At 51.1% G+C, this 19168-nt stretch overlaps 2 protein-coding genes and 1 non-coding gene across 3 annotated transcripts; 1 reads left to right on the plus strand and 2 right to left on the minus strand.

The window, feature by feature from the left end:
• Positions 1-9651: 9651 nt before the first annotated feature.
• LOC119851370 (metallothionein-like) lies at positions 9652-11543 on the minus strand. Its single transcript, XM_038391090.2, has 3 exons — positions 11327-11543; positions 10570-10635; positions 9652-9894 (listed from the first exon to the last, which is right to left on the minus strand). Exons 1-3 carry the CDS (start codon positions 11355-11357, stop codon positions 9800-9802), a joined length of 192 nt encoding a protein of 63 aa, XP_038247018.1. The 5' UTR covers positions 11358-11543; the 3' UTR covers positions 9652-9799.
• Positions 11544-14329: 2786 nt separating this feature from the next.
• On the minus strand, positions 14330-14493 carry LOC119852361. Its single transcript, XR_005291629.1, has one exon. It is a non-coding gene; the product is annotated as a U1 spliceosomal RNA (small nuclear RNA).
• Positions 14494-16492: 1999 nt separating this feature from the next.
• LOC119851296 (metallothionein-like) lies at positions 16493-18409 on the plus strand. The gene is made up of 3 exons (XM_038390922.2): positions 16493-16638; positions 17329-17394; positions 18167-18409. Exons 1-3 carry the CDS (start codon positions 16608-16610, stop codon positions 18259-18261), a joined length of 192 nt encoding a protein of 63 aa, XP_038246850.1. The 5' UTR covers positions 16493-16607; the 3' UTR covers positions 18262-18409.
• Positions 18410-19168: the final 759 nt, after the last annotated feature.

Genomic DNA, 19168 nt, shown 5'->3' on the forward strand with positions numbered 1-19168 from the left:
AATTGAATGAGACTTTTTTTCATGTGACTGTTTCTAATCAGATCCGACCTGTATTTTATCATCTTCCATCCTCTCCTCATTACTAGGACATAGGGGAGGATCTATTAATGGAAATTGTCTAAGGATGTCTCTGTCCAAACCACATGCTCCTCTGTACCTGTTGGCTTTCCCCCAGCCTCTGGTTTAAAAACTGCAATGTCTATAACAGCCATGGGGGAGGGGCACATCAACGGGCTTATTGTGACATTACAGTCATTAAATCAATCGTCAACGTCACCCAGTTTGACACAGTTTCTGGCAGCATTCAATGAGACTTGGATCAATCCATCATTTTCCCACACAAGGCACAACACCTCCACCTCAATGGTGACCTGGGACCTTACATCTGGGACAAATAGTAATGGTAGTTATATTGTAGATGGAGTTTTGTAGCACATTAACCATGGGTATTATGTATGGAGAGATCCTGGCTGCAGAATTTGTGATCGCTGTATGACAGATACGGCAATTTTCTGTAAAGTCTTTGGGAGACCTTACTACATTAAGTTTATGCAGAGGTGAAAGTAAGCCGGTACGCCCCAGTAGAGCTTACTGGCAAGAGCTGGTGCACCGTACTGGGGAAGCCCGGCTTCCCCAGGGGGCAATTTAAAGGGCCTGGGGCTCCTAGCAGTGGCTGGAGCCCCAGGCCCTTTAACTTTCCTCCAGAGCCCTGCTGCTGGAGCCCTAGGTTAGCGGCTGCGGGGCTCCGGCAGCTATTTAAAGGGGACTCCCCTGCTTCTACCACCCAGAGCCTTTAAATAGCTGCCGGAGCCCCACCGCCGCTACTCCAGGGCTCTGGGGGTATTTAAAGGACCAGGGCAATAGAAGCAGGGGAGCTCTGGGCCCTTTAAATAGCACCCAGAGCCCGGTGCTGCTGCTGCTACCCCGGTGGGGGAGCGAGCAGGGAGAGGAGGAGCGTGAAGGAGGGGGGCACTTACCTTATAGGGTGGGTTGGCCCTCAGCCCCACCCCTTCTGCCCTAGGCCCCGCCCCTTCTGGGGGCCAGAGCTGGCCCAGAGTACCGGTAAATCACTCGACTTACTTTCACCCCAGAGTTTGTGTTTCATTGTATGCCAAGGTCTGTGTTTAATTCCCTGGGGGAGAGGGACCGCAGCCCCCCAGGAGCTCCGAACAGAGGGGAGTGATTGGGCAAATTCACCTCCCAAGAGGTACCCCCACCCGACAGGCTTACATATACTGGTTCACACTGGATTCCCTAGAGACCAACAGACAAACAAAGGGCTTTTGGATAAATAATCTGAATTTAAACCGACTTGGGGCCTTCTTTCTGATCCAGCAAATGGACAGGACCGTCTGACCAAGGGAGGCCCCAATCTTTCCTGAGATGGATTTGAAGGACTTGACCTATTCACGGGGGCTCTTGTTCTGAGCTAACAACTGTTATGAACTTGTAACCATAAAACCCCCCCATGGTGGGGTTTGAAGCACTGACTCTTACCAGAGCCCTAGTTGAAGTGGGGGGTGATTTCTGGTAAGCTTATTGGCACACACTTGGGTTCTTTTATTGTTGTAAAGTCTTTTCTCTGTAATGCTTTCACCTGAAGAACAAATGTGCTTGCTTAGAAAGAGCTGTGTGGTAACTTATAACTATAGGCAATTACACTGTGTATCGCCGCTGGAGACAAAGCAGAGAGTAGCCTGGGTTGCTGGGGCATTCACAGTATAGGTAGTGGACCGTGCCTGGGAAAACCGTGATCAGAAGGGAGAGAGACACACGAGAGGTGAAAGCTGAGGAGACGGAGCCCTTGCTGGACCACGAGGGAGGAATAGAATCATAGAATATCAGGGTTGGAAGGGACCCCAGAAGGTCATCTAGTCCAACCCCCTGCTCAAAGCAGGACCAAGTCCCAGTTAAATCATCCTAGCCAGGGCTTTGTCAAGCCTGACCTTAAAAACCTCTAAGGAAGGAGATTCTACCACAATACAGATGTAGTTCGTGACACCTTGCGCCACACAGTACACACAGGGTCCTGACTGTAACCATTGGACACTAACTCTGAATAACCCCAGGCAGGCAGGGTCTGCCTTACTCCCTGAAGCCCAACCGTCGATATCTCTAATACATGTTTATCCTAACTAGTGGAACCTACACCCATTGTGTTACACTAGCATATTTGGCAATTATGGTGATTTGCTCCTGGAAAAATGGAACTTCCACCTCCAGGAGTTAAGATTCTTTTCCACCCTTTCTCTTCCTAACCTTCCTGTCTCATGTCTGGCATTTAGACTAAGCCCTTTCGACTTCTGATGGCAATTCCCACATAGTGAGTTTTCTCCGTTCGTCTTTCCCATTATGGGTTGGCTCAATACTCTGACTTTGGGAGAAAAGGTCTGATTTCCTGTTAATCTCCTTGAAACTCTTTGGGAGTGATGTAATTAATCCCTGGTACAATGTGTCTTTCTTCATGTCCTCTGTGTTGTGAATCGCAATCACTGCTTGGGTACCTAAGCAAACACTTGGATTTTTTTTTCCCTCTCTTCTGTCCAAGCAGAACGAAGTGATGTTCATCAGAAAATATGCACTCAGTGAGCACTGCTGTAGACACTCTTACTACCTGACCTTGCTTAAAGCTCCTGTATGTGGCTGTTAAACACCTTTGGGATGATTAGCCATGTTTACCCATGTATCCGATGAAGTGAGCTGTAGCTCACCAAAGCTAATGCTCAAATAAATTTGTTAGTTTCTAAGATGCCACAAGTCGTCCTTTTCTTTTTGCGAATACAGACTAACACGGCTGCTACTCTGTTACCCATCTGGTTATTTAATGATGTCACACTCACCTTGCTGTAACACGCAAGCTCCTCATTCAGCTGCAGAGAGCTTTGTAGACAAGCTGTGATGAAATAGAAACTTTCTGTAATATTTTTATGCTGCCTATGGGTGCCTCAGTTTCCCTCTGTACTTTGCATCGTTACCCATTGCAGAAGTGTTAAATCTGCTCTTGGGGCATGGCAGGAGAGATGAGGTGTTGGGTCACTGGCCTTGAACGAATGGGTTATTAAAGTGCTGGCTGCAACCAACCAATGCCAATGGAGGGTCCACAAAGACAATGGATGCCCCAAGGACTGAGCAACTGACACCTATCCACAGGAATCTCCGGCAGGCCGAACATGTGAGCTCAGCATGGGTCTGCAGGAGTTCGACAATGGACTCTCACCTGGGACTGACACAGAGAGGCAGGGCCAGAAATGGATTCCATAGCATCTTGGCCGGCTGATTATGCTGGCTCGGCGAGCATGGACTATGTTCCAGTTGCCTAATAAACCTTGCTCTGTATTGAAAAAGCTGCCAGGTGTCACTGACGATACTTAGAGCCCTTCAGATTTCTGGCTAAATGCTCTATATCCATGGACCATGTTTGCGGATCGATGTGGGTACCAATTTTATATCCATGCAGGGCTCTACCAATACTTGCCGAGGTACATTGGTCCCTGAAGAGAGTCAAAGTCTCTATCCAGGCGTCTCTCTCACTTGGGCTCACTGGGCAGAGCTCACGGTGTGAAACAGGCGTGTGGGAGCACAGAGGCTTGGTCTCAGAGGCATTGAGACCACATAGCCTACCCTTAAGGAAGAGGGAGGCCCCTTAGGGGGCTGGCAAACAGAAGGGGTTCCTCTAAAGCATTATTTAAATGCTGGGGTGTAGTACAGATCCTTTGGATGTATGACATAAGGTGAATCATATTTCCAGATACAAGCGTATTATGTGTATCAGTTCTCCTTTTGCTCAGCACAGGTTTTTGCAAAAAGGAATCCTGGGGTATATTAATTACAACTTCCAGACAAGGCCACGTGATACAAGTGAACGGGTCCAGCAAAGCTCTGAGATGCATGCTGAACATGTACATTGTAGGTGTGGTCTGCTTGATGGGGGCTCTGGACTAAAGGTCAGGAGAAGCAGGTGCTATTCCTAGCTCTGCCACTTACCTGCTGTACAGCCTTGGATAAGTCACTTCACCGCTCTGGGCCTGTTTTCCCTCCCACCCTTTCTCTGTCTTGTCTCTAACCGACAGGGATTGTCTCTTATATGTAGATGTACAGCGCCTAGCGCCACAGGGTCCTGATCCTACTGTAATATGAATGATCAACTCTTAAAATCAATGGGATTACTCTTGTTCTCAAAATTAAATGTGCTTTGCTGTTTTTCTGGGTAGCGGTCCATAGCACATATGAAGCCCTTGTTCTCAAAGAGTCAAATAGCATCTTACTCTGTAAGCGTTCGAGGACTAGGGTACTACTCCATGTGGGTAAAGATACTACAGTCCAGTCTTTAATTGATCTCAGTGGAATAAAAGCTCATTTACAACAGGGTGAATGTAACTCAAACTCTACGTCCAATCCTGCCGTCCCTGCCCTATGCCCACTCCTACGCTCTGTTCCTGGCTAAAACGGCTGATTCATTTCCCTGTAGGAAAACTGTATACCTGTGGATGTGGAGACAGTCTTGGAATGACAGATAGTGAGGAAATGAGAGCCGCTCACCGCCCAATGTTTCTGAATGCAGAGAAAGTCCTGAAGGATGCAAACAGAGCAAACATAAATACCCCGACTGCTGGCATGTAAAAGATCCACTGGTTTGCTCATAACCTTTATGGCAAAGTATCTTGTTCTCCTCAGCAGGCCCAGTTCTTTTTAGCCGTGGAGACACAGGTTTGGGAAGGCAGTCCGTCTAGGTGACACAGGGTCAGGCTATACATTTCCACAGTCAGTCTCTTGTGCCTGTTTTCCTTTCCCCTCTGGAAGGGGATGCAGCCTCCCTTCCTGGAAAGGTTCAGTGTCTTGCTGAAGGAGCTAGCAAGTATCCGCACTCACACTGCTGTCCCTTCCTAACAGGGGAGAATTTAAAAAGGTCTCAAGCCGTTGGAGTCAGCTGAACCTAATTGGTTCTCTAGCAACCCCTTTTCAGCTAAACCTTATTAACCTGTGGTTAACTCTCCTCAGTAGATAGGGAGGGGCCTTTTAACCTTCTGGGACTGATTATTACCCCCAGCCCTACTTTGTAGCTGTTTGTCCTGGGTTTACCACCACACCTTGTATAGTTATTTTTGCAGTTTCTGAGAACTGGGGTAAATGTGTGGATTTGCTTCTGAGCTAATGGCTGATGGGTTTCAACCAATTGGGTCGGTGGCCAAAGAAGCATCTGCCATTTTGCACCCTTTTGCTCATAGTGCCACAGTGAAGGGGGAGGGCACTTGATTGCACACTAGCACGCCTGGTAGGCATAATTCACCACCAGTGAGGCACCACTGGAAGTTCTAATGCAAACGGGACCCTGGTGTTTTCACCACCCTGCCATGTAACCCTGTTAGAGTGTGAGATGACATGATGGTGAAAACCCCGATCCCTGCTGCCACTGGCACTTTCCCATTGTTACCACCATGTAGCATACAGGGGCCAAAATTGTGTGTGGCCACACTATGCTCCTCCTGGCACCCCCAGCATACAGGTCCCAGGGTTCAGGCCAGGGTGACACAGGCCCACAGAGTCCTGTGGAGATTCTGAGCTGTTACAGCCCCTAGGCAGGCCGGGTGAGGTGATCCCAAACGGGCCCATTTCCTACCACAGACGCAGCTTCGGCCAGCAAGAAATCAGGGGGGCTGAGAGCCATTAAATGCACTGTAAACCCTGCATATGATTGAAACCACTTCAAGGCAGGAGGTGAGGCAGCCCCCGAGCACCCCTCTTCCCAGCACCTGTGTGAACCCTAGAGCTGGCCCTGATCCGTGCGTGCCCCCCAGGCCATCTAGTGCCATGGTCCCGCTGAGAGAAATAAAAGAACCATCACATTAAGGATACGCGCTGCACTCACCGACCTCGGGGGGTCTGTGCGGGAATCGCACCGTGCACCGCACGCTGGGTGGGAGGGGCCGGGGGTTCCACTCACCGCCCTGGGGGGGTCTGTGCGGGAATCGCACCGTGCTCTGCACTCTGGGCGAGTGGGGCCGGGGGTTGCGCTCACCGCCCGGGGCGGGGGGGGGTCTGTGCGGGTATCGCACTGTGCACCGCACGCTGGGTGGGAGGGGCCGGGGGTTGCACTCACCACCCTGGGGGTGAGATTTCAGGATGGCAGATTGGGGAATTAAGAAATCTAGTGAGAAGGGTGCACTGGGAGAAAGGATAAAAACTACCACTTTAGAAAATGGCCAGCTAAAGCGTGTGCAGTGCTCAGATGCTCCAGTAATGGGGGCCATAAAAGTACCTAAGTAGAGTTTGAGCCTTGATGCTGCAGCAAAGAAGGCCGATGTCATTTTGGACTCCACATATGGAAGGAGGCTGGAGGGGGTCTGGTTTCTGAGGAAAGACTGGAAATGTGGTTCAATGCATAGAACTGGGTGAAGGGATGGCTAAAGTAGGATGGGTGGGCATGAGCAAATGCTTCTAGTAGCTGAAGGGTGTAAACCCTAAGGAAGGAAAGGGATTATTGAGCACAGTACACAGGGAGCACCCAGAGGGTGATAGGAAGAAATGAAGAAGAGGAACGTTGGGGCTGAATATTAGTCAGTGGGAACTGGGGATGCTCAGTGCCCTGGAAAATTAGCCTGAGGTGTTGCACGATTGGTGCCCCAAAATGGCAACACCCACTATCCGGGTACTATTTGACCTGTCAGTTGTGGCTTTTCCTTCATCATCCCACGCAACCACGAGTAGGGTGACCACCTTTGAAATGCAAAACTCCAGCAGTTCTGCCACCTCCACAAAATAAGCCCCATGCAACCCCCACCACATGGCAACTCCGCAATCTCCCTCCCCCTTCAACAGCCACTTAATGTATCTACAGAGCTAACACATATCGATAAGATTGATGACATCATTTTCTTAAACTGCAGAAGTGGGAGCACTGCAGCACCTTTGGCTGGACACAGAAACTTTTAACATCAATCCCTTTCCTTCCTTGGGGTTGACACCCTTCAACTACTAGCAGCATTTCCTCATGCCCACCCACCCCACTTTAGCCATCCCTTTGCCCAGTTCTATGTATTGAACCACATTTCCAGTCTTTCCTCAGAAACCAGACCCCCTCCAGCCTCCTGATTAATTTTGTTTCTCTTCTCAGAGCTCCCTCCAATTCTTTACTATCTTTCCAGTAGCGAGGGGCTCTGGCCTGAACACAATATTCCACATGGTGTGAGGTAGGGAGCTACCTTCTCCCTGTCTGGTGACACGCAGCCCAGTATTGCATTCGTGCCTTACGGTACTGCCAGCTCATATCTAGCATAGTCACCCGGAGGGAGCACCTGGGAGGTTGTAATCTTGAAAGAGCCCGAGGGCTGATAATGTTACCTAGAAGCTAGCCTTTGAGAGGAAGGATGGTGCAATGGTTAAGGGTGCCACTTGGGAGATCTAGGTCTAGTTTTCTGCTCTGCCACAGATTTCCTTAGGCTTGGTCTGAACTACAGTTAGGTGGACGTAAGGCATCTTGTGTCAACCTAACTCTATCAGTGTCAACACTGCAGCGTTGTTCCCGCTGATGTCCCTTGCCCACTACACTGATCTAAGAACGCCCCCTCCACGAGAGGTGTAGTGCTTAGGTCGATGTCATTAGGTTGATGCAATGTGTGTGTAGACACTGCCTTACTTACATCGCCTGTTGGCTGTCAGCGGGAGCCCGACCACCCCAGGGATGACAGCCTGACCCACACATGCCTGGGCCAGGGGCTCCAGTGTCCCACAATACCCCACACAGTTAATGTTGGTGGAAGTGCTCCTGGGGAGGACATGTACCACCGACAGGGGGTCATAGTGTGGACGTGAACCATCACAGTAATTACTGTGGTGGCTGTACATTGACCTAACTTAGGTTGACTGAATTTTTTTACTGGAGACAAGGCCTTAGTCACTTTGTCTCTCTGGGCCTCAGTTTCCCATCTATACGGTGGGGATAATAGCGCAGCCCTGCCCTGACAGGGATGTTGTGAAGATAAACAGACTAGCAATGTCAGAGTTGAGTGTTAGACCTCACTTTCCTTGGCCAGCCAGGCTATGGAATTGCTGAGCAGCAACAATTAGGAGATGGACTCGGGCCAGGTGCAATGGGAAGACGTCTTCAATTCGAACAGTTTAGAACGGAGCATGCAAGCAACAATCAACAATGCGGCTTCCCAAGAGACTGCTAGTGGCCCAGAGGGGGCAAGGAGGCCCTGACCTCCCTCCACATGTGGAGTCCAAAATGACATAGGCCTTCTTTCCTGCAGCATCAAGGCTCAAATTCTACTTAGATACTTTTATGGCCCCCATTACTGGAGCATCTGAGCACTGCACATGCTTTAGATGGCCATTTTCTAAAGTGGTAGATTTTTATCCTTTCTCCCAGTGCACCCTCCTCACTAGATTTCTTAATACCCCAGTCTGCCATCCTGAAATCTCATATCCTTGGGCTGCCCTGCTCCCTCCTCCAATTCCTTGCAGTTGCACATGGTCACTCTTTCTCAGCTAGCTCCCCTCTCCTTCTCATAGTCATTTCTCCCACGTCGGTAAAAATCCAGCCCGGGGAATGGCTTTTCCTCTGGCTACAGTAACTACTTGGTGGGTCATTTTACTTTAGAAGTCCCACTGCTGACAAACGGGTACGCGTGCAACCTCCAAGGTGGCTGCAAGCCCCAGACAAGCGATCAGGAAGCCTACAAGCCCTCCTATGATGATCTAGGGACAATTAAGCCACTGTTCCTTCCAACACAGTTAGAGACGTACAATTTCTAAAGAGGCCCAGGTTTTTAATTTCTGAGACTGGAGTTAAGTCGGCTATTTTCCCTTAACCTTTGTATGTCCATGTCTACCCTTGTGGCTGGTTGCATTTGTATTGTTGCATTCTGGGCCGCTTGCCCATGGGGCCTCATGTGAATAGAGTGCCTACAGGACATACATACAGAGCAACACCTACAGCAACCACGTCTGGGACAGCCTGGCCGAGTGCAGCGAGCTGAAAGCCAGACCAGTTACGCCTGCAGAGTTGGGGAGCCTATCGAGATTGTAAAGCATTGGGGCCTGGTTACAGGAAAACAGCCATGTTTCCAGCCTGGGGGGATAGGGTAAGCTGCTGCAACTACTAACCATGTTACGTAGACACAAAAGATGTTCTGAGCCAGCCCTGTCACTAGCTGGTTATCAATGCATTTGGAAGCGGCAGTATAGACAGGCCCCACGTTGACGCAATATATGTGTTAAGAAATCAGGATGAAGGTATGTTACGGCAGTTTGGACTTCACTCCTCCAATCCTGAAAGTCTCTGCATTGGACTCTCTCTGAATTTGGCACAATGAATTGAGGGTCAGCAGCTTGCAGACCTAGGCCCTGTGTTCTAGACACAGCGATTCCTAGGCTGCTTCCCCTTCCTACCAAGACGCAAAAACAACTCTGAGCCACCACTGAAGAAATATTGTGTTTGAAAACGTCTCCTTTTGCCTGAAGCTCTGCTGGCAAAAGCAAAGCCAAATCACTGCTGCAGCTCATGCATGAAGCTTTAGTCTCCAGGCTCTTGTTAATGCTCCCATGAGATGTGCTGCTAACACCCTGTGCAAGAACTGAACTCTGAACAGGGGTTTAGTCTTGCAAGCTGGAAATCACCAAATTGAATGAACATGCTGAGTAAATCGGGCATTACATTTCTCCAGTCATGGCCTTTATTTTCATTTAACCTCAAATCGACATTTCTGTGAAAGGTACAAAATAGTCATTGCTACACTACGAACAAAATTAGTTTTGCCTTTCATACAGAATATTTACAGGAGAACAGAAAATAGCCATTTTAGGAACAGCAGCTGCATTTCCCAGATGCTAGACCTTTGCAGACACAGCCCTTGGCACAATTATTGCATCCAGCTGGGCAACAGGAGCAACAACCTGAAAAGATAAAAATCAAGACAAGATTATTGGAGATGCCAGACAAAAAAACCAACAACCACCACCCTCCCCTGTAAGAATTTAAGTAAGTTCAACATGGATGAGACAAGGAACGAAAGCATGCTGTGAACTATACTTTATAAAATAGGTCAGAATCCTTTATCTGACCCAACAGTTTTGTTAAGAACACTCTACGTACAAAAAACAAAATGCAAACAACTGGTTGCGGTGGAAAGAACAGAAGTTTTTACAAATTATACTTATGGAAAGGACACTGATTCCACCTTTCAGGCCCACACTTGCAAAGCAAGTACACAGTTTAGGAACAGAAGCCCTGCTTCAACAAAGCACCTGCTCATTTTAGAGCATATGCTTAAATCTATCCCCAGTCAGCAAAGCACTTGCAGCCTGCTCCCAACTTCCCACTGAAATGAAAGGCAAGACTCACGTTCCCTTTGATGGGCTTTGCAGCAGGCCCAGAAAGCAGAGCCCCAACTCCCACAGACAAAAGTTGAGCCCATGCTTAATTGTTATGCTACATCTGGGCCAGAAATTCTAGCTTCTATATTCCAGTTTCCATACTGCTGCCATGGAAGCCAGTGACCAAACCCTCATTCGTCTCAGTCTCAGCAAGGCGGGCAACAAACATTTTTAAAAGGGGGGGAAAATACTCACTCTTTTTGCAAGAGGTGCACTTGCAATTTTTGCATTTGCAGGAATCAGCACAGGTACAGGAGCGACCTGGTGGAGAAAGAAAGGGGAAATGAGCATCACAGCTGGACTAAAAACAGGAGCACTATCACCAGGCAAGCGCTCAATTTTATCACCAGCATGAAAAAACCCAACAAGGGGGAAAGTCAATAGACAGACCATGGGCCCAAACCTCCAGGCGTTTTTTTAACCAGACCACAAAGGCTTTGTATTAACTTGTCCTGCTTATTCTAGTCTTTGATCTTGAGTCTGGACCTTGACAAGAAATAAGGGATTACCCCCCTCAGCGCCAGGCTTCATCGCAGTCGCTTGCTTCCCACTGCTCTGCTGGGCAGAAGTTACCTCTAGGTTAGCCCTGGCTTTGAATTGGTCCCTTACCTGGATCTTAGAAAAGTCACTGCAGAAGCTTTTCCCCACGCCATGAAAATAGATTGGAAAGGGGCCTAAAAATGGGCTTCCCCCCGCTGGAGAAGCCAGGCCAGGGCGCCAAGGTAGAAGCGAGGGACATGGGAGCCGGGGAGGTGGGTTCGCAGGCTCCAGTGGCAGAGATTTCACAGCAGCCCCAGGCAGAGGCCGGAGCCGCTCCCGGGGGCGGGATCTTTCCCCTGCCCCGGCGCGGAGGGCGGCTGTCTCCCAGCGAGGGGGCAGCCGAGCCCCATAAGGCCCCCGCAGCAGCTTGGAGCAGGGTCTGTGCGTCCCGCAGCGGGGAGGAGTCACTCACCGGCAACACAAAGACAGTCCTGGGGATCCATCGCTCCCCGGGGGCTGCGGTGGCTGCTCGGTCCAGCGGAGCGGAGCGGAGCGGAGGCGCGGCGAGGGTGGGAGCGGAGCTGCCCGACGCCTCCTATTTATCCCGGCGGAGGCGTGGGAGCGAGCGCAACCCCCGCCCCCGCCCCCGCCCGCCGTGCACACGGGCCCCGAAGCAGCGAACAGAGCTGGGGGCTGCTGGCGGCTCCTATCGCCGCACGAGCCGCGTTGCGGGATTGCACGACGCTCGGGGGTGCCCCCGCCCCGAGCCGCGCGCCGCGTGCAAAGCCGGCCGTGCCGAGTGCCTTGCACAACGCTCGGGGGTGCCCCCGCCCAGAGCTGCGTGCAAAGGCCTCCGGAGTGCATTGCGCGGGGCTCGCCCCGCAGACACCAGGGCGCCGTGTGCAAACTGCAAACATCCCTCCCCCCGTCCCCCCGCACACGCGCTGCATTACACGGTGCGATTCCCGCACAGACCCCCCCGCCAGGGCGGTGAGCGCAACCCCCGGCCCCACTCGCCCGGAGTGCGGTGCACGGTGCGATTCCCGCACAGACACCCGCCCCCCGGGCGGTGAGCGCAACCCCCGGCCCCTCCCACCCAGCGTGCGGTGCACGGTGCGATTCCCGCACAGACCCCCCCCCCAGAGCGGTGAACGCAACCCCCGGCCCCACTCGCCTGCAGTGCGGTGCACGGTGCGATTCCCGCACAGACCCCCCCCCCAGGGCTTTGAGCGCAACCCCCGGCCCCACCCGCCCGGAGTGCGGAGCACGGTGCGATTCCCGCAGAGATCCACCCCAGAGCGCTGAATGCAACCCCCGGCCCCCTCCACCCCAGGGCGGTGAGTGCAACTTGTATCCTTAATGTGATGGTTCTTTTATTTCTCTCAGCGGGACCATGGCACTAGAGGGCCTGGGGGGCACGCACGGATCAGGACCAGCTCTAGGGTTCACACAGGTGCTGGGGGCCTGCCTCACCCCCTGCCTTGAAGTGGTTTCAATCATATGCAGGGTTTACTGTGCATTCAATGACTCTCAGCCCCCCTGATTTCCTGCTGGCCGAAGCTGTGTGTGCGGTAGGAAATGGGCCCGTTTGGGATCACCTCACCCGGCCTGCCTAGGGGCTGTAACAGCCCAGAATCTCCACAGGACTCTGTGGGCCTGTGTCACCCTGGCTTGAACTCTGCGCCCTGCATGCTGGGGGTGCCAGGAGGAGAATAGTGTGGCCACGCACAATTTTGGCTCCTGTATGCCACATGGTGGTAACAATGGGAAAGTGCCAGTGGCTGCAGGGATCAGGATTTTCACCATCAAGTGATCTCACGCTGCAACAGGGTTATATGGCAGGGTGGTGAAAACACCAGGGTCCCGTTTGCACTACAACTTCCGGTGGTGCCTCACTGGTGGTGAATTATGCCTACCAGGCATGCTAGTGTGCAATCAAGTGCCCTCCCCCTTCACTGTGGCACTATGAGCAAAAGGGTGCAAACGACAGATGCTTCTTTGGCCACCGACCCAATTGGTTGAAACCCATCAGCCATTAGCTCAGAAGCAAATCCACACATTTCCTGTTACACATTTACCCCAGTTCTCAGAAACTGCAAAAATAACTATTTCATCACAGCTTGTGTACAAAGCTCTCTGCAGCTGAATGAGGAGCTTGCATGTTACAGCAAGGTGAGTGTGACATCATTAAATAACCACATGGGTAATCATCCCAAAGGTGTTTAACAGCCACATACAGGAACTTTAAGCAAGGTCAGGTAGTAAGAGTGTCTACAGCAGTGCTCACTGAGTGCATATTTGCTGATGAACATCACTTCGTTCTGCTTGGACAGAAGAGAGGGAAAAAAAAATCCAAGTTTTTGCTTAGGTACCCAAGCAGTGATTGCGATTCACAACACAGAGGACATGAAAAAAGACACACTGTACCAGGGATTAATTACATCACTCCCAAAGAGTTTCAAGGAGATTAACAGGAAATCAGACCTTTTCTCCCAAAGTCAGAGTATTGAGCCACCCCAAAATGGGAAAGACTAACGGAGAAAACTCGCTATGTGGGAATTGCCATCAGAAGTCGAAAGGGCTTAGCCTAAATGCCAGACATCAGACAAGAAGGGAACGAAGAGAAAGGGTGAAAAAGAATCTTAAATCACCATAACTGCCAAAATGCATCCGATGAAGTGAGCTGTAGCTCACTAAAGCTTATGCTCTAATAAATTTCTTAGTCTCTAAGGTGCCACAAGTCCTCCTTTTTTTTTTGCAAATAAAGACTAACAGGGCTGCTACTCTGAAATCTGTAAATAGGCTAGTGTAACACAATGGGTGTAGGTTCCACTAGTTAGGATAAACATGTATTAGGGATATCGACCGTTGGGCTTCAGGGAGTAAGGCAGACACTGCCTGCGTGGGGTTATTCAGAGTTAGTGTTTAATGGTTAAAAGAAAAGGAGTACTTGTGGCACCTTATAGACTGACAAATTTATTTAAGCATAAACTTTCATGAGCTACAGCTCACTTCACCGGATATAGCTCAGGAAAGCTTATGATCAAATAAATTTGTTAGTCTCTAAGATGCCACAAGTCCTCCTTTTCTGTTTGCAAATACAGACTAACACGGCTGCTACTCTGAAACCTGTTCAATGGTTACAGTATATTCCTCACTCGTGGTCCAGCAAGGGCACCCTCTCCTCAGCTTTCGCCTCTCGTGTGTCTCTCTCCCTTCTGATCAGGGTTTTTCCAGGCACAGTCCACTGCCTATACTGTGAATGCCCCAGCAACCCAGGCTACTCTCTGCTTTGTCTCCAGAGGCGATACACAGTGTAATTGCCTATAGTTATAAGTTACCACACAGCTCTTTCTAAGCAAGCACATTTGTTCTTCAGGTGAAAGCATTAACCTGTGGGACAAAGCTGTGGGTAAAACCTAGCACGCTCTGAACAATCCTCCCCGAGCTTTTCTCTCTGCCTTTGACCGCGTGTCAGGGGGGAGCGTGAACGCAGTCCCCCACTACCACAAATGGTGCAGTTGAGTTTCCCGCATTTGGGGAAATCGCAGGGGTCAGCACACCCGCAGTGCAATGGATGAGCCTCATCCTGGGAAAACCACTTTCGTGATCGTGGTATCTCCCCTGCCAGGTAAGTATGAGTTCCCACTGCCCAGCCACCACCTGCCCTCACTCGCCCCGCACTCTCAACCCACCTCTGCGGGGGTCACTCGTGTATCAAACCCATTTCTGGGGCGTGTCACTGGTGTATCGCACCCACCTCTGGGGGGTCACTCGCATATTGCACCCACCTCAGTGGGGGTCACTGGTATATCGCATCATCCTCTAGGGGAGTTACTCTTGTATCGCACCCACCTGGGGAGGTTCACTCGCGTATCGCACTCACCTCGAGGGGGTTCAGTCGTGTATCGCACCCACCTCTGGGGGGGTCACTCATGTATCGCACCTACCTCGGGGGGGGTCACTAGTGTATCTCACCATCCTCTGGGGGAGTTACTCACGTATTGCACCCACCTCGGGGAGGTCACTCTGTTACACAGACAAAACTGCACAGGATCATTTCAGGGGACAAGAAAAGCTGTCACCTTTATTATAACACAATTTGATTTATGACCAATAACTAATATCTAATACCTATGTCTGTATACACACACACACACCCCCGCCCCAGATGTTCTGCAGTGCTGTATAATTACCTGTCCTGAATGTAGCTTGAGTTCGTGGTTTGGGTTCGTAGCTTGTGGTGGCCAACTGGCCAGGAAAGCCGGGCACAAGGAAGAGCTGGGTCTCTGTTGGGCACCGATGCCCTTCCACGTTGGCAGCACAAAGTTACAAAGTTGAAGCAGTGCAAGTTTCAGTCATTTAAACAGCAATTGGATTGAAAGTGAAACTCAATTAGCCAGTTATTGGGGTACCTGGTTTTATGAATGAATGTAGTTTCATTCATAAACTTTACTTATGAAGTTATATTAATAAAGTGAACAATTAAAAACAATTTCATTGATCAGTTCTACAATTCGAGTGTGGCACCCTACTTAGGGGGGTCACTCGCGTGTCGCTCCCACCTGTGGGGTTCACTCGTGTGTCGCACCCACCTCTGGGGGGGTCACTCGTGCCTCTGGGGTGGGGGAAGCGAAACGCAGCGTCTCCCGCAACCCCGGTAGAGGCGGGGCCATGATACCGGCTGTTCCTGGGTCTCTCCGGGAGCCTGGACCCTGGCACTTTCCCATTGTTACCACCATGTGGCATACAGGGGCCAAAATTGTGCGTGGCCACACTATTCTCCTCCTGGCACCCCCAGCATGCAGGGCGCAGGGTTCAGGCCAGGGTGACACAGGCCCATATAGTCTTGACACAGGCCCACATAGTCCTGTTACTCCCGTAGGCAGGCGAGGTGAGGTGATCCCAAACGGGCCCGTTTCCTACCGCAGACACAGCTTCGGCCAGCACAAAATCAGGGGGGCTGAGAGTCATTGAATGCACTGTAAACCCTGCATATGATTGAAACCACTTCAAGGCAGGGGGTGAGGCAGGCCCCCAGCACCTGTGTGAACCCTAGAGCTGGCCCTGATCCGTGCGTGCCCCCCAGGCCCTCTAGTGCCATGGTCCCGCCGAGGGAAATAAAAGAACCATCACATTAAGGATACAAGTTGCACTCACCGCCCTGGGGAGGAGGGGGCCGGGGGTTGCATTCAGCGCTCTGGGGTGGATCTATGCGGGAATCGCACCGTGCACCGCACTGCGGGCGAGTGGGGCCGGGGTTGCGCTCACCGCCCTGGGGGGGGGGGTCTGTGCGGGAATCGCACCGTGTAATGTAGCGCGTGTGCGGGGGGACGGGGGGAGGGATGTTTGCAGTTTGCACACGGCGCCCTGGTGTCTGCGGGGCGAGCCCCGCGCAATGCACTCCGGAGGCCTTTGCACGCAGCTCTGGGCGGGGGCACCCCCGAGCGTTGTGCAAGGCACTCGGCACGGCCGGCTTTGCACGCGGCGCGCGGCTCGGGGCGGGGGCACCCCCGAGCGTCGTGCAATCCCGCAACGCGGCTCGTGCGGCGATAGGAGCCGCCAGCAGCCCCCAGCTCTGTTCGCTGCTTCGGGGCCCGTGTGCACGGCGGGCGGGGGCGGGGGTTGCGCTCGCTCCCACGCCTCCGCCGGGATAAATAGGAGGCGTCGGGCAGCTCCGCTCCCACCCTCGCCGCGCCTCCGCTCCGCTCCGCTCCGCTGGACCGAGCAGCCACCGCAGCCCCCGGGGAGCGATGGATCCCCAGGACTGTCTTTGTGTTGCCGGTGAGTGACTCCTCCCCGCTGCGGGACGCACAGACCCTGCTCCAAGCTGCTGCGGGGGCCTTATGGGGCTCGGCTGCCCCCTCGCTGGGAGACAGCCGCCCTCCGCGCCGGGGCAGGGGAAAGATCCCGCCCCCGGGAGCGGCTCCGGCCTCTGCCTGGGGCTGCTGTGAAATCTCTGCCACTGGAGCCTGCGAACCCACCTCCCCGGCTCCCATGTCCCTCGCTTCTACCTTGGCGCCCTGGCCTGGCTTCTCCAGCGGGGGGAAGCCCATTTTTAGGCCCCTTTCCAATCTATTTTCATGGCGTGGGGAAAAGCTTCTGCAGTGACTTTTCTAAGATCCAGGTAAGGGACCAATTCAAAGCCAGGGCTAACCTAGAGGTAACTTCTGCCCAGCAGAGCAGTGGGAAGCAAGCGACTGCGATGAAACCTGGCGCTGAGGGGGGTAATCCCTTATTTCTTGTCAAGGTCCAGACTCAAGATCAAAGACTAGAATAAGCAGGACAAGTTAATACAAAGCCTTTGTGGTCTGGTTAAAAAACGCCTGGGGGTTTGGGCCCATGGTCTGTCTATTGACTTTCCCCCTTGTTGGGTTATTTCATGCTGGTGATAAAATTGTGCCCTTGCCTGGTGATCGTCCTCCTGTTTTTAGTCCAGCTGTGATGCTCATTTCCCTTCTCTTTCTCCACCAGGTCGCTCCTGTACCTGTGCTGATTCCTGCAAATGCAAAAATTGCAAGTGCACCTCTTGCAAAAAGAGTGAGTATTTTCTCCCCCTTTTAAAAATGTTTGTTGCCCGCCTTGCTGAGACTGAGACGAATGAGGGTTTGGTCACTGGCTTCCATAGCAGCAGTATGGAGACTGGAATATAGAAGCTAGAATTTCTGGCCCAGATGTAGCATAACAATTAAGCGTGGGCTCAACTTTTGTCTGTGGGAGTTGGGGCTCTGCTTTCTGGGCCTGCTGCAAAGCCCATCAAAGGGAACGTGAGTCTTGCCTTTCATTTCGGTGGGAAGTTGGGAGCAGGCTGCAAGTGCTTTGCTGACTGGGGATAGATTTAAGCATATGTTTTAAAATGAGCAGGTGCTTTGTTGAAGCAGGGCTTCTGTTCTTAAACTGTATACTTGCTTTGCAAGTGTGGGCCTGAAAGGTGCAATCAGTGTCCTTTCCATAAGTATAATTTGTAAAAACTTCTGTTCTTTCCACCGCAACCAGTTGTTTGCTTTTTGTTCTTTGTACGTAGAGTGTTCTTAAGAAAGCCGTTGGGTCAGAAAAAGGATTCTGACCCATATTAAGGTGGGAATGACTCAGGATTGTCCAGTCTTGACTTGTATGTGGCCTTTGTGAGGAATATGTATGAACAATACAATTGAGAAGTTTTACTATTTTATAAAGTATAGTTCACAGCATGCTTTAGTTCCTTGTCTCATCCATGTTGAACTTCCTTAAATTCTTATGGGGGAGGTTGGTTTTTTTGTGTGTGTTTTGTCTGGCATCTCCAATAATCTTGTCTTGATTTTTATCTTTTCAGGTTGTTGCTCCTGTTGCCCAGCTGGATGCAATAATTGTGCCAAGGGCTGTGTCTGCAAAGGTCTAGCATTGAGGAAATGCAGCTGCTGTTCCTAAAATGGCTATTTTCTGTTCTCCTGTAAATATTCTGTATGAAAGGCAAAACTAATTTTGTTTGTAGTGTAGCAATGACTATTTTGTACCTTTCACAGAAATGTCGATTTGAGGTTAAATGAAAATAAAGGCCATGACTGGAGAAATGTAATGCCCGATTTACTCAGCATGTTCATTCAATTTGGTGATTTCCAGCTTGCAAGACTAAACCCCTGTTCAGAGTTCAGTTCTTGCACAGGGTGTTAGCAGCACATCTCATGGGAGCATTAACAAGAGCCCGGAGACTAAAGCTTCATGCATGAGCTGCGGCAGTGACTTGGCTTTGCTTTTGCCAGCAGAGCTTCAAGCAAAAGGAGATATTTTCAAATACAATATTTCTTCAGTGGTGGCTCAGAGTTGTTTTTGCGTCTTGGTAGGAAGGGGAAGCAGCCTAGGAATCGCTGTGTCTAGAACACAGGGCCTAGGTCTGCAAGCTGCTGACCCTCAATTCATTGTGCCAAATTCAGAGGGAGTCCAATGCAGAGACTTTCAGGATGGGAGGAGTGAAGTCTAAACTGCCGTAACATACCTTCATCCTGATTTCTTAACACATATATTGCGTCAACGTGGGGCCTGTCTATACTGCCACTTCCAAATGCATTGATAACCAGCAAGTGACAGGGCTGGCTCAGAACATCTTTTGTGTCTACGTATCATGGTTAGTAGCTGTAGCAGCTTACTCTATCCCCCCAGGCTGGAAACATGGCTGTTTTCCTGTAACCAGGCCCCAATGCTTTACAATCTCGATAGGCTCCCCAACTCTGCAGGGGTAACTGGTCTGGCTTTCAGCTCGCTGCACTCGGCCAGGCTGTCCCAGACTAGGTTGCTGTAGGTGTTGCTCTGTATGTATGTCCTGTAGGCACTCTATTCA

Source organism: Dermochelys coriacea, chromosome 2 (genome assembly GCF_009764565.3).
Source record: "Dermochelys coriacea isolate rDerCor1 chromosome 2, rDerCor1.pri.v4, whole genome shotgun sequence".
Classification (NCBI taxonomy): Eukaryota; Metazoa; Chordata; order Testudines; family Dermochelyidae; genus Dermochelys; species Dermochelys coriacea.

Coding starts and splice junctions, on each gene's coding strand:
- LOC119851370 (XM_038391090.2), bottom strand. CDS start 11,357: ATGGATCCCCAGGACTGTCTTTGTGTTGCCG. Junction 10,636..11,326: donor GGACTGTCTTTGTGTTGCCG/GTGAGTGACTCC, acceptor TTTCTCCACCAG/GTCGCTCCTGTACCTGTGCT. Junction 9,895..10,569: donor GTGCACCTCTTGCAAAAAGA/GTGAGTATTTTC, acceptor TTATCTTTTCAG/GTTGTTGCTCCTGTTGCCCA.
- LOC119851296 (XM_038390922.2), top strand. CDS start 16,608: ATGGATCCCCAGGACTGTCTTTGTGTTGCCG. Junction 16,639..17,328: donor GGACTGTCTTTGTGTTGCCG/GTGAGTGACTCC, acceptor TTTCTCCACCAG/GTCGCTCCTGTACCTGTGCT. Junction 17,395..18,166: donor GTGCACCTCTTGCAAAAAGA/GTGAGTATTTTC, acceptor TTATCTTTTCAG/GTTGTTGCTCCTGTTGCCCA.